The 14,833-nt window shown below is 37.8% G+C and overlaps 1 protein-coding gene across 1 annotated transcript in view; it reads right to left on the bottom strand.

Moving 5' to 3' along the window:
- Nucleotides 1–1,912: 1,912 nt before the first annotated feature.
- The window catches only part of FREM2 (FRAS1 related extracellular matrix 2), a 128,325-nt gene continuing 115,404 nt past the window's right edge, over nucleotides 1,913–14,833 (bottom strand). The window contains exons 18-24 of the mRNA XM_085215964.1: nucleotides 14,018–14,122; nucleotides 12,769–12,896; nucleotides 12,540–12,674; nucleotides 8,832–8,958; nucleotides 8,047–8,234; nucleotides 7,745–7,891; nucleotides 1,913–5,721 (exon numbers count right to left, since the gene is read on the bottom strand). Coding sequence (XP_085072090.1) covers nucleotides 5,209–5,721; nucleotides 7,745–7,891; nucleotides 8,047–8,234; nucleotides 8,832–8,958; nucleotides 12,540–12,674; nucleotides 12,769–12,896; nucleotides 14,018–14,122 — 1,343 coding nt within the window. The 3' untranslated portion in view covers nucleotides 1,913–5,208. The remainder of the gene's footprint in view (nucleotides 5,722–7,744; nucleotides 7,892–8,046; nucleotides 8,235–8,831; nucleotides 8,959–12,539; nucleotides 12,675–12,768; nucleotides 12,897–14,017; nucleotides 14,123–14,833) is intronic.

The raw sequence follows: 14,833 nt of genomic DNA on the forward strand, positions 1-14,833 counted from the left end.
TTTGGCACACATCTCATTTTGCTGTAGTGAGTCTTGCAATTACAATTTTATGACAAATGATAAGGAATTTCCTTTCATCTGTGTAGCCAGCAAATTTTTTTGGGTGGAATCTCTGTAAAACAGTGAGAAACAGTGAATCATTGTTCCCATCCATAGTCTCTGTAACATTCAGGATTTAAGGCACCTCTGCAATATTCTTCCTTGAGTGTTTATTTCCTAAGGTGAAGAGTAGAAGGGAGTCTTATTTATTTAATTTCTCTCCATGGGGAATACATTCCTTACTTTTTATCAATGTTGTTGTAATTTACTGCCATATTTACTTCCATTATACCCATTATATAATATAATATATAATAATAATATATAGTAATATAATATATATAATATATATATTATATATATATGTATTTTTAAGGGAATGCAAGAGGGAGAAAAGCAAAAATTAATACAGTATTTAAAGTGATGAGCTCACTTATGCAGAACATGTCCTCTTGTCCTCTATGGTAACTGAATTAGAGCTTTTACTAGAAATAATGCTCAAAACACACTAGAGACAATCAGTTCCTCTAGATTAACTAGAGAACTTCAATTGGTTCAGCTGCAGATTCACACTTCATGTGGAAATTTATACTCAGGCATACTTGTATCATGAAAATGCAAGTAACAGGAGGTAGCAGGAATTCAGTGCATGCTTGGGCATTGGCCATTAAGTGAAGCAAGATGCACTGTTAAAGAACCTTCCAGCTGTTCCCTTCATTTTTACTGGAAGTCAGCAGATAGTTACCAAAGCAACAGTAGTAGCAGGTAAATTCTGAATGGATCATTCCTTGAGATAAATAATAAGAAAATCAAAAATCAAAGAGCCAATCACTTGAGAGTAACTTAGTGAAGAACTTTCAAAATTTAAGGCATTCAGAGGTATGAGCTGAATTTGAAGACTTATTTCAAAATACAGTGAGGATGAACAAAAGAACCCTGATCTACTAGTACTGGAATGTAACTGCAATATATGCATGCTTGGACTATGAAAGAAAAGTCATTCTGGACCTTTTGGAACATGCTCAGACATCTTAGTAGAAAGAGAACTGCACTTAAAGACAAAATGAACGTGGATATGACTTTACTGCTGTGGACAATCTCGAATTGGGAAATTAATGCCCTTTGATCTACTGACAGTGCACCATTTGTAGCAATTTCAAAGAATCATAGACTGGTTTGGGTTGAAAGGAACCTTTAAGATCACATAGTTCCAACCCCCTGCTACAGGCAGGGACACCTCCCTCTAGACCCGGTTGCTCAGAGCCCCATCCAGCCTGGCTTTGAATGCTTCCAGGGAGGGGGCAGCCACAGCCTCTCTGGGAGACCTGTTCCAGTGTCTCACCAACCTCACAGTAAAGAACTTCTTTCTGATACCTAGTCTAAAAATTTATATTGTAGTAGGACAGAAATATTTCCAATGTGATTTGCAGCAGTAGAAATCACTACAAAGATCTCATAGATGTTACACTGGAGGATCCAGCTCAGTCTAAGGAGTAAGTGTAAGAGTACAATCCACCTGAGCAAGTTTAGGTAGTATAGGGGACAGACATGGAGAAGCACAACCAAGTCTACAAAGGACTTGCAGACCCAGTGCTGATATCTACAGATCTGGACGTTTCTGATGTTCTGCAACTGAAAGAAGTAATCACTCTGTGAGTCATGAGCACAACTCCGGTGATTACAAAGAAGTCCCTCTGCTGAACACTTTGTGACCAAAAGGCACAAGGAAGGAAGCAGGAAGACTTATTCCAAATGCAGCAGTAAGCTTATGACATTCAGTTGATGTAACAAATTCATTTTTCATAACAATGCATTACTGACCACTCTCCACTGTGTGACAGTTATACGCAGATTTTAAATTAGTAACAAAACAGAAGTAGTTTTACTTTTATTTTTTCCTGATAAAAATGCCAAACATCACAGCCACAGACATACATAAGAAATTGCTCCAAATAAATATGCATGGAAAGATTTCTGACAGCTTGATAACAAATTTAAACACAGCAGTTACTGTTTAAAGGGCTTAACAAATGGCATTACTGCCAGCGGAATACGTATCTTCAGGGAAAAGAAGATTGAATACATATGCTGGAAATAGATTATATATATATATAAAATATTCAGTTTATTGCATGGATAGATAAATATTAATATACTTGTGCATATAACTGGGGATGAGGCACTTATTCAGGTTAGTATAAACAAGGTCACTTGTTAAGTAGAAGGAAAAATGTTAATAAGCCTCCAAAACGTCTTGCTGAAATTCAAAACCTTGAAGCCATAATAACAAAGCATGCTGCTACAGTTGTACTTATGGTTCACTGAATTGTAAGAAATTCAATTTCTTAGGAATGGGACACACCTGGCAGGTCTTACTGGGAACATTGAGATTTTTTTCCCAGGCAGAGGACTTTGATACCTGATTAATGAATCTTGCTAATTCTTGTCCAGCTTCTCAGTGTGTGCTTTGTGTTTTATTTTGTTATCAGCAGGTTTTTTTTAATATATTTTTTAGAAAAATGTTTGTCTGATAATCCCCATAATTGGGAACCTTTTACAGAGCTATAATCAGACATTATTCAAAGCAGTGATCAAATCTACCAGACTCAATATTTGGCTTGTAGAACACACAGTTTTTGGTATGATTTCATGAAAAGAAATAATAATTATTTAAAAAAAGATTTTGCCTGCAAGCAACTTTAATGATATTTCAGTCTGTTAAAATTCAAAAACAGAAAAATTGCTCTACTGATAAACACCTACATTCCATATTTATTATATATATATTTTAAAAGATCTTCTCTGCTTACATAGAACAGGCATTTTATAAATATTAAAATGTTCTATTATTTACATGTGTCCCATTTTACTGTAGAATCACTGTCTGAATGTGCAGGTTCTAGGAGACAAATCCTGCCTTTCTCATAATCAGTTATTTCATGTATGGGCACAAGGGCAAATCTGATCCTAGATTACAATTGTAACGTAGGTCTGAACTTTAAACATAAAACACATCTGTGGCTTAAGTCTTTGATCAATCTTGCACACATAATACATGGATCACAAAACTGGGAACTTCATTACAAGAGTAAATTAATGTCAGGTGACCAGGGAAAAGGTCTAATGCACTGGGCACGTCTTGTGGATAGCCTTGTGGATAATTATTTCAGGCTAGAACTAGATTAATTAAAATAAAAGATGACTGCATGACTTTAATAATGGAGCTTGACCCTCAGGTTGCTGAAAACATCTTTCAATTAAGCATTCTGAACAACAGTCTTCAGAAAACCCAGGAAAAGATGGTACAGATTCTGACCTGATTCGTTGGGTGAAAAACTGACGAAGCCTTACCAAATGAGTGAAGTCATAACAATATAAATCCAGAGATATTAGCGTGAGTCCCTCTGTGGGCACATTCATACTGTACCACAAATCCTAGCACAGACCTTCCCAGGAGAGTAGACCTCAAGATTTCTCAGCCTTATGGACGATTGTGTGGAATCACTAAGTTGGGTCTCCCTGCGTTTACAGCCCAACATACATAGGATACAAAGCCTCTTGGGCATATTTTAGTTCAGAGGCAGCACTCTGTGCTAGAAGCCAGGCTGCTTTCAGACTGGATCCTGGTAACTCAGATCTTTGCAGCATGGTCTCCAGAATGTCAAATGCCAGATGGTTTGCAGCTTGAGGATAGTTTGGGTGTTGCCAGTACCCACCACCACAGGCTGTGGAGGGGAACAGGTTTTTCAGCACCAATCTCAACAGCCTACTTCAGATTTTATTTAGTTTATATAGCTGAACTCCACTGACTTGAAAAGATTTATTCATATCAAATGCTAGTGTGACAAATGGGATAATCTTCAGGATTATATGGTATCCACGGCCAAGCATTTGGCAGGATATCTTTAGGGTAGAACAGGTCCTGTCTGCATTAAAAAAATGGCATGGAACACTGCTGATCCAAACTTCAATGAGACATCAATGCTGCCAGATTGTCTACACTGGGAAGACTGAGAGAAAATCAGAATCTCTCTTTCAGAAGTAGTCATTTGTTAAAACAAAAAGTAGCCCAGCAATGATCTAGCATGTTTGTCAAGATATGCTATAATGGTAAGCTAATAAATACTACTTGATTCAATCTTGTTATATTTATTTCTTCACTTTGTTGCCATTTGACATGGCAACTGACAATCACATGCTGGATTCAATATCATGATTCCTAGGCTCAGTTCAGGCAGAACTTTGTCCTCTGCATTTTTAATCTAATACTAGGTACTGAAATACTAATGCTTGCATTTCCCAGCAGTGGATATGCACTAAAAAATACAATTTGCCTTGCAACACATCCATGATTTGCTATAAACTTAAGAAGATATGCGTCCAGTTCCTGTCAAAAACAAAATTCCTTCAAGATTTGTTGTATTCTTTGGCTTTATATCAACATAAATAAGGAAAAAAATGAGGGAAAAAAAATATCTGATTAAATAGCTGAATAAGAATTTGCAGAAAAGAATATGTATTGCCTTTTGTGACATGCAACTGATTATAATGTTACGCCGTCTAATCTAGCTGCCTTTAGAAAAAGTTGAGTTAAACATAAGGAAAAAAACCTAATCACTGGTATAGCTTAGATGTAGTCAAAGTCTTACAGGAGGGAGGATTCATGCCTAAGGCATTTTATCACCTTTCAACCTAACTGCAGACATCGAGTTCTTTGTGAGAAACAGTACAAAATTTGACTGAAGTGTGTAAGTATTCCACCTCTCAAGTATTCAGTATTTCTAAAGAAACAAATTTCCTCTCTTATTACAGAAAGGATCTATAGCACCTTTGGATAGTTTCTACTACTTTTTTGAAATATCAGCAAATACAAAAAAAATAAAAGAAAATGTTCTCCCTTACAATGCAGTTCCTTGAACTCCTGCTAAAGATTAGTGCATGATATAGGGACATCACGATAACCTTTAGTGCAAAGTGGGAGATTCAGTACGGATTTTTCTATTGTTGATAAAGGCAGCAAAAGTTCAGGATAAAAAATTTCAAGTAAATCTAGACGCACATGAACTTTTTACTCTTCACGAGTCACCGTGATCTGCTGCTACATAAGTGCAGTTCAATTTTGTTTTGAGGCACCCTGGAGACTCCGGGCTGAATTCTGTGGTCTTCAAATCAAACCTCAGAGCTATCGCTGGTGTAGTTATCAGGCAGCATCATTGGTTCATTGCTGCCTGACTTCTTTGCAGCTTCCTTCTTCTCAGAATTTTGTCTCCGCTTTAGCAGCAAAATGCTGATTGCAATTAAGCAGATGGCAAGGAAAATGGCAGCAGCTCCGCCAATGATTGTGACTACGCTGACCCCTGAGCTCTGGCTGTTCAGTTCTCTGGGGAGAACACCATTGACCACAACCTCCTTTTGAGGGACCTGTTTCTTGCTGGTGCGATCCAGTGCTATGTGCTGTATGTTCGTCCCTCGGTTGTTTTCTACTCCAATGTCTTTTGCAAGTTCTGGGGCTCCCACAGCTCCTCTCTTATGACGTCTCTGTGTGGATGGTACTGGGCTACCTCCACTAAAAAGTGAGTGGTACTGCTGCTCCACGCTTCTTTTGCCAATTCCACGGTTAGCGTTTTCCTTTGATCGTACAGTGTAGATTGTATGGACATACCACTCCCTGCCCAAGGACACCTAGAGAGACACATTTTTTTGGCTTTTAAACATACATGCACAATCTGGACAGAGCTATAAACAGACAAAATCAGTTACCACTTTGTCATGACTGTCTGGACAGTACTTTCAAATTTCAAAATCAAGAACAGGTAAAACACACTATGTGTCAATCAGTCCCAGGTAAGTCACATTTTCTGTCAAAATTTTAAGAACAGTGTTAACTCCTCTCCATAGCCATACTCTATTACTACCAGGTGCAGATGAAGAACATTTAACTTTGTACCATTAATACCAATGGCCATACAGGTCTTGTGCAAAGAACCTCAGCCATAGACAGGCTACCGAAAAGGGGCCTTCCAGACCTAACCTCTCAGCCTTCTAGGCCTTAGCTGTGGCTCCTGTTTCCATCTGAACATAAGAAAGCAATCTGCCATTTTAAGGTGGTTGAACAGAGAGCCTGTAGAATCTCCATTCTTGGAGTCATTCAAAATCCAGCTGAGCAAGACCTGGTCAACCTGCTCTGGATGACTCTGCTTTGAGCAGAGGGGTTGGAATGGAAAATTTCCAGAAGTCCCTGACAACCTCATTCATTCTGTGATTCTGCAATTCCTTACAGTCTGCATTAGATAATACCATCTTCTATGAATCTGTCCTCTATTTTCTGGATACATAACAAATTTGGCAAGATCCAGCAGGATGAATGAACCTCTCTATCTCTTTTTTTTTTTTTTTTTTTTAAAGTCTACTGGTTCTACCTTGAGTAGTTGCCCCCAGATTCTGTTATTGTGCAAAATTCTGAACACATTTTCTATTTTATACTTGTTTTTCCACATCTTTGTCAGGACATAAGGTTTCTTCACATTCTCATTCTTTTGACATAATGAGGGCAAAAAATACTGCATTATTGGGAGTGGATTCTTTAAATCAAAACAAAGATATCAGTTCAGTGGGGTCAGGTTACGAAACCATTTTTGTATTAAATAAGCTATTCTCTTAAATAGTCCATTATTTGCAGTGGGACATATCACTGAATAGCCAGGAGTAGGATTAATGACTCCTTAGTACTTTTTCTGATTTGTACTTTTGAGTTTGTTTATGGGAACTATTGAGTCATGGCCTGAACCACTGATTGATCTCCTGAGAAAGGACCAGGTCAGACCTGAGAGCACAGCTGAAGGCAATTCACCTGTACAACCAGAAGGGGTAAAGTCTGGCTGCATCTCTCTTAGACCCCATTTAAGAGCTGACTGCCACTAGAGAAGGATCTCTTTCTGGAGATCCCTCCCTGGTGGAGCTTTCCTCTGCAAACCTGAAATCTTCTGATATGGGTAAGCAATCTTCTTCCCTTTCCTTATAGCACCTTTCTATTGTGCTGATTCTTCTGTCATTACACCTCCTGTGAAACACCTTTTCCCATCATTTTGATCCGTCCAATTGCTACAGTTGGCATGCAGCTTTGAAAATACTAAAGGAGGCAAATTCTAAAGGGAAAACAGCTGGCTGGGTCATACCAATCTAAAGAATGAAAGTAAACAGCTGATGGGTTATACAGAATTAAAAAGCAGGTGTATCCTTTAGATTTCAATTAGAAGGCCTTCCTGTGCTTAGATGTATTGCAGTATGCAAGCTTGTGAAGATGACTTGCAGAGAAAATTGTATCAATTAGCTTCTGATGAAGTTCTCTATAAATGCTTAGAATTCTTTCTCCCTGTGGCTTAGACAAGAGAGATGAGAAGGAATAAAACAATGCTGTATAAAAAGTTCTTAGAAATGCATAACAATTATTGATATAACTTCTCCTTAGATTATGAAATTAAATAGAAGAAAAGCAATATTGTCCCTATATGAATCACCCTAGAAATGTTCCAGATTTTACATCTTGAAATTTATAAGCATTTGTAACTCTGTTTAACTGAATTGAAATAACAGTACATTTTTTTTTTTTTCAGTTGGTTTCAATGTGACTTACACTAAAAAACATTTCTTGTACAAGTGTTTCTGCTTGGTTCAATGTCTTAGTACTAAGCTATAGAAATCATACCTGAAACAGAGGAGTTGAGTCTACTTTAAATCCATCAGAGCCTGGTTGTTTAACTAAAGAAATTGCTTCAGGATCATCTATTGCAAGTTTTGCATTAAAAAGCACATCTCCAAAGCTTGTGGCTTGTGTCTCTGGTTGAGCTTTATCCTACAAGGTCACAGAGGTAAAAAAAAAAACAAAAACAAAAACAACCAAACATGTTTGTATAATACTGATCTGTTATTCCCAGGTTGGTTTTAGATAAAAGAAGTACAAAAAATTATCTCAGTAAATGTGTATTCTTCCAGATCTAGAAATCTTACCACAATCTTGAATCTGTACAGAAGGGATGGAGAATCAGCAAGACATCCATATTCAGTGTTGGATGGATTATACTTGGGTACATATCCATCAGCTCCTGTACACAGGAAAACCTTCTCAATGCTACAGTAGAAGGAATCGCCCAGATTTTGCACTGGATCCACCATCACTCGACCATAAATGACATCACCTATAAGAAAATGCACAGAGTTAACATCCTGTTACGCTGGAACAGTTAACACAACACTGAAGCTAAATAAGCCTAGTTAAGAAGCTTGGTGCAGTGTAATGTGACTGCAGTTTCTGCTCACCTCAAATGTCCAAGCTGAAGACTCTCAGTCTGCCTACAGTTACATTAAGAATTTACTTGAGACACCTTGCCACTCAGCTTTCACCAGAGGGTGTTGCCAAAGGCTGTGATCAAACTGCACACTCTTCTACATGCCCTGGGCTGCATAACAGCACTAGGAAGCCATTTGCAGTTGCTATAATTAGAACCAGTTCAGAAGCTGCTTTAAATTATGGACTATATTCAGGTCTTCGCTCAAAAAAACATTTATGAAATGCACAGCATTTGAGAAATGGCACCAGCAACGTCAAATTCAGATGTAATAGTTCCTGTGTAGATGGACCAACAGCTCTGATATAAAGTGCCAGTAGGAAAGACAAATGCAAAAGAACACAGCTAGACACAGCTAAATCCTTATTCCTGGTTTGTTTTGACTGAAACAGAATCCTGAAAGTGTGACCCACATATTCAAGGTCTGTGATCAGTGCACAATTTTACCTTCTGAGAAAGCAACATCACTTTCTTGTCCAAAGCCCATTGATCCATCCGACAGCCAGAGTGTTTTTTTGGAGAGAAGGAACATCTGGGTGTTCAAGCTGAACTCAGCAGCCACTGGGTCACTGACCTAAAACACAACAGTGTTTCAAAAATCATTCTTTAATCACTTTCAAAACGTTGATCTTCTCCCCTATACGCTATTCATCAGCTCTGCATATCTACGTGCAATAACACAACTATAAATATTTATTTGCACTAGAAATATATTGCTGCATGTTTTACACACACATAGCCTTTGGCTTATCTACTTCTGTGATTGATGAGATTCTGGGCTAGTTTCTTCCCAACACATTTTTCAAATTCCAGACAAGAAGGTGCCCAGGGCAACGTATATGTGTGGTAAAGCGAGAAAAATATTTTCCTCAGTATCTTGTCTCTTTTTGACTCAGCCTTTTTTCTCTATTCCATTTTTACCCTTACACTGAAGTCCCACCTCTGTTTCTGATTCTCTAATATCCATTTGCAAGATTTAGTGATGCAGGATATCTGTGTATGTAACTCAGATCGTATGTCTGAAAAGGCACCAAAGCATCTGAGCATCTTTTATGCTGATATTTATCTTCATATATTCAATATATTTATCTATGATTTTTTCTTGATTACATAATAAAAGTACAATAAAACAATATTATTAGAAGCAGGTTCTCACTGGGCCATGTACTTCATAAACATAAGTTAGAAGGCAACCCCTATGTTGGCCATAAGAAAAATGAAAGAATAGAGCAAACAGAAGAACTGAGGAGAACCCAGACCTCAAAAAGACGGTTCCATGCTTTCAAAAAAAAAAAAAAAGAAAAGAAAAAAAAGCACAAGAAGCCACTAAACAAATTAGAAAAATGCCTTTGTATATGCATATATATGTGAAAAATTTCCAATCTCTTTGGAATGCTTTCTTACAAATGCCCGGATTCAAGCTACTGGGTTGTGATCCCACAGCTTCAAACACCTATCTGAGTCAACTAGTTTTCAGCTGCAGATCAGAAAGAGAATCAAGCATGGCTTCATCAAGGCATCATCCTTGGCAGAGTAAATCTCTACTGAACTGGAAACAAAAGGCATGTGTTAAACTGAAGGCACTGACTTCAGCCACACCATTTACAGCAATGGTAAGAGCACTGGTCTGGATCAATACTATGCATATAGCTGGGAATACATCTCTTATTCATTCTGTGACTATTTTTGTTTCAGTTTTACATGTAAGACTCAGTGCTGCCAGTGGCTGACTTACAGCTGAATTTTATGACAGTAATTTAAATGTAATTGCTTCCATTGTCCAGCTAAAGCATTTTAAACAAAAGAGCACTTAAAAACATAATCTGTGAGAATCTGCTGAGTGAAAAAATGTACAGTGAGTTTACTCTGCCTATTCGTCATACTCATGAACTTTGCATATGGATGGTTTGGCACTATATAGATACATATATACATACATATATATATATATCCACCTCCATGGGACAAAAACCCATGAGCTACATGGTACCTCAAAAGAAGCAGATGGCTCCTGAGGCAGGTTCATCTCAGGGCAGCAAGTATTATGGGAGTAGTTCTGTCAAGAAGTAGTCATGTGCATTTAAAGACAGGAGATGCTGAAGAGATTTTAATATAACAGAGATTGCAGTTTGGATGCTGTCATGTACAGGGCATTCCAGAATGAAGTAGTGGTAATACAATGCCCAGTAATGTTACAGGCTACCTGCTTCCCTCTTCTAGGGGCACAGAAGGAAGAACAACAAAATGAGTAGAAACACTGTAAAGACAGAAATACTGAAGCGAAATCTTCAAAGAGAGAACACAAAAATATCTTTTCTACTTGGTTTTTGCATCTTAAAATGGCCCCTCGCTCCTAACAATGAAAACATTAGTGAAGGAAATCCAAACAAAATGATGATTACAAGAAAATAAAAAGTCTCATACTAAAAATACCAAGAAGATAATTCAGTAGAGCACCTGGAACACTAGAACGAGAACTGAGAGAAACAATTTTTATTGTTCTATTTCATAATTTGATTTGCAGTCAAAACCATTTTGATCCAGTTTTGAGACTGGCACTCACTGACTTCAGTGGGTCTGTGCAAGGTATCAGGATGTTCTTAGTCTAAGAACTAGCATAGCAGCATGAGTTTTCATGCTCACTTCTCTGTTTCTTGTTTCTTACTGCTAAAACATGGGTGCTAATGTTCATTCATTTTTGCAGAATGCCTAGAAGTCTTATTGGAACCCATTTTAATACCACATATTCTTTCCATCTATGATCAAAGGAAACAATAATGGACCACAACATTTCCTGAATTCTTTTCACTGCGAATATCTCAAAACAATGAGTTGGTCTTGATTTGAAAATTGCTGGTGACGGGGACTAACTAGCAACACTACTTAGTGATTATGACACTATTACAGTTGTGTACCTTATCCCTAATTTTAATCTGTATACCTGAAACCTGCATATACTACACTATTAAAGCTTTATCTGATACAAGGAGCCCTACAGCAGCCATTTTATTTTCACAAAATCATTCTCACAACTTGAGAAATTTGCTCCTTAGGCTTCTTCCAGGTGAGATAAAAAGAATATCGCTAGGCTACTTTGCCAATTTTGCAACGATTTTGTTGCTCTTTTGAATTTTCTTCAAATCATCAACATCTTTTTTTGTTTGCATGAGGACTGGACACAAGCTGTGGCTCAGCACTGTTTTGAATAGCTTTAGAGTTCCTAGAAGCAGATTAGAAATGCCAGATGAAAGCCAGAGTGCTGAACTAGTAAAAATCTGCCCCTCCCAACTCCAACCACTCATTTTTTCCAAAATGTTTTGCTGGGTTAATTCTGAGAAGGCAGGTTTCCTGTCAGATCATGTATCATCTCTCTGTTTCACCAGAACTTAATGCCGTATCATGAATCATCTGTTCTCCCATAGCTGGCATAACACCAAATGAAAGCATAAAGGCTGCATACATTCTTTTGCATACTCTGGCTAATTCAACAGGAAACTGATTGTGCATCTCTGGCTGATCCACACTGTATTTACACTGTAAGATGACCTAATAGCATACATCTATACTACTAATGAGCATGAAACCACAGCCACATTGTTCCAGTCTTGGTTGTATTGGCTCCAAATAACAGAAGTAATAAAACTTCATCCTTACTATTCCCAAGATCATGCTAGCCCTTACAATTAGTGATCCATATTGCTGTGGCTGGGATTCTTGTCACTTAATATCACAAATAAGTCTTAAAGCTGAGTATTTTAACAGTGTTGGTTATGTACACTTCCTCCAGAGCCAGTGGAGGAAGTCTTACCTTAAGACTGGATCAATCTTTCTCTGAAGGTCCCACATTCAATACCAGAGAGAGTAACCATCACACAAATCAATGTGAATGAACATCCTTCTGACTATCACAGAAAAATGAACAAATACTGTCCATGCGTCAAGGACAAAAAAAATCACTTGTGCTCCTACATTAACCTTTCCATGTTGCGTAAAACTAAATAGCAGAAGAAAGCATGTTCTGTCACTGCAATTTTGCAACTGGTTTATTGTAAGCAAGTAAATAAAATTTCTAGTACTATAATTACAAGATTACCAAAGGCGATTTGAAAATTAAAATGAAAAGCAAATATGCAGAAAACATCATTGGGGTGCTACCTGCTGGAATCGAATATCCAGATCAAATGTGAGCGGCTCTCTAGGATTGCAGATCACCGGCAGGCTGTACTCCTGATGTGGAGCAGTGGTACAAGCTATCAGCTTTACCGTATACGTCCCAGAATAGTCTCGAACCTTTGTGGAGAGACAATGAGAGAGAAGAGTGTTAACACTAAAATCCTAACTTACAAGTTGAGGTAAGAGAAAACAGCAAAGGCTGAGGTTTTACCGCAAAATCTGAAACAAAGCTCCACTGCTGAACTGGCTGGTTGTACGTGGGCTCACTTCGGATGAGGCTGAGGCTGAATGTCAGGCTCGGGTGATCAGCTGACATAACCATGGAAGTTAGAGATGAAGCTAGAAATATGCCAATAGACAGATTTGTCACCATTAGTGTTTCAGTGCAGACTCTCAGCCTGATAAACATTCCCAATAATTTAAAAACCATTATGCCGTGGTGATGTTAATGCTTTTACAGGGCAATGGGCTTTATTAGCTGAAACTTACAAAATGAATTACAGTCAACATAGCTGGGCCCCCTTGGACTCTTGTTCAAATGTCAGTTAAGCAGCTGTTTTTGGGCTACGCAACCAGAATTGCATAAAGATTAAATCTAACTGAAAGGCAAAACAGTGAGAGTGGAATGGCAAAGATCTATAATCCCTCCTGTTTTTAACTTGGAATGTCAGCCCAAGGAACAAAAAATAATTTATCTTAGCAGAGTAACTCTTTCAGTTCTATCCAATACACAGAACCTTAAACTCTAGAGGACAGCTGAGAAAAAGCAGAATCACTATGAAGCAGTGTTATAGGTTAAAAAAACTAACTAAAACTAAATATATTTCTTAAAATGTTTTTTTTTTTTCCCCTTCCCATTATTGTTCAGCAGATTTAATTTACTTGGATAATCTTTTCCATAGCCAACATTCATGCTCAGACTTATGTCTGTAGAAAGAGACTTATACCTGTGATTATTCTGAACAAAGGGAGAAGGGTTTAAACAGATTAAATTGCAGGATCAGGTCCTCTGTAATGACTTAATTGAATGGCAGTGAGAATGTTTTATTAACAGAGAGATACAAAACTCCTACTAAAGCTTTTTTTACTCTTTGAAAAAAGTCTAAATAACATTGACAGGCTGCAAATTAGAAATTTTAATTCTTAGTCTCTAAATAGAGATAGATTGTACATCTTAGCTTTTGGATTAAAAACGTGTTTTTATGGACAGATTGGCCTAGATCTTCACCTTTCATAAATCAGCCTTTTCATCAAGTGGAACTATTTCATTAAGTTTAAAATTCTGAATATAGTCATCAGCGACAAGCAAAAAAACCCAAACAGAATAAATCATTACCTGGAGAGGCAGAGTACATAAAAACGTAAGGTGTCAGCAGCAAGACTAAGAAGAATGAAAAATACGAAATTTGGGAGATGTGTCTGTATTTTTACAGTACTGCTAAACTGTAGATTAAGCTTACCAAGGTGGGACATGACAAACAGACCGTGAAACCGTGCTTCAGTCTTGAAGTTGACAACCAGGCGTCCCTCTTCACTAATATGCATGCTGGTTGGGTACAGAGAACCTGTCAGCAGAAGCCAATCCATAAATACCATTCCAATTGCAGATGACAAATAAATCACAATTCTACGCAACAGCAGCTCCACTCTTTTTATTCTCTCTTGCCTCATCAGGTGTTTGGGAGGAGGCCTGCTAGTATCTTTTAGGCTCATTTAAGAGTCTTTTTAAACATGAATTTACAATGTGGTACTAGAGCTACATTTCACAATGTTTTCCAAAATACATAGAGAAATTCACAGTTCCCTGCAAATTCATAGTCTTACATATGTTATTATCCCCCCACACTGATGTTCTAGTAGACTGAGAAAAATCCACAGCACAGGCAGCATCTGTATTCAGGAACAATATAGTCAGGGCCAGTAGGTTCTGGAGAAGGAAGAATACTTCAGTTTCACCAGGTATTCAAGCTGACTTCTGCCAATAAAAACTGTGTCCTCTTTATCAGGGCCTCTCTGTCCATTGTGCCAAGGCAGCATGCACTGCCACTGTGGCAGCAGCAGTTGTGTCTTCCATGGTACTGGTGAACAGATGAATCTGTGAAACTTATTCTGACAGGGTTTGCATTGCTGGAGATTTCTGGAACGAATTCATCCCAAAACATGAGCATAATGTTCCCTAATCTCAAGTTACAAGGTCTTGTTTATATGTCAGAAGCGGTTTATTTCTGTTGCTTGAATTCAAGTCCCCTTTACTCCAGTATTCTGCAAAGCTTCAG

Source organism: Meleagris gallopavo, chromosome 1 (assembly GCF_905368555.1).
Source record: "Meleagris gallopavo chromosome 1, MGAL_WU_HG_1.1, whole genome shotgun sequence".
Classification (NCBI taxonomy): Eukaryota; Metazoa; Chordata; class Aves; order Galliformes; family Phasianidae; genus Meleagris; species Meleagris gallopavo.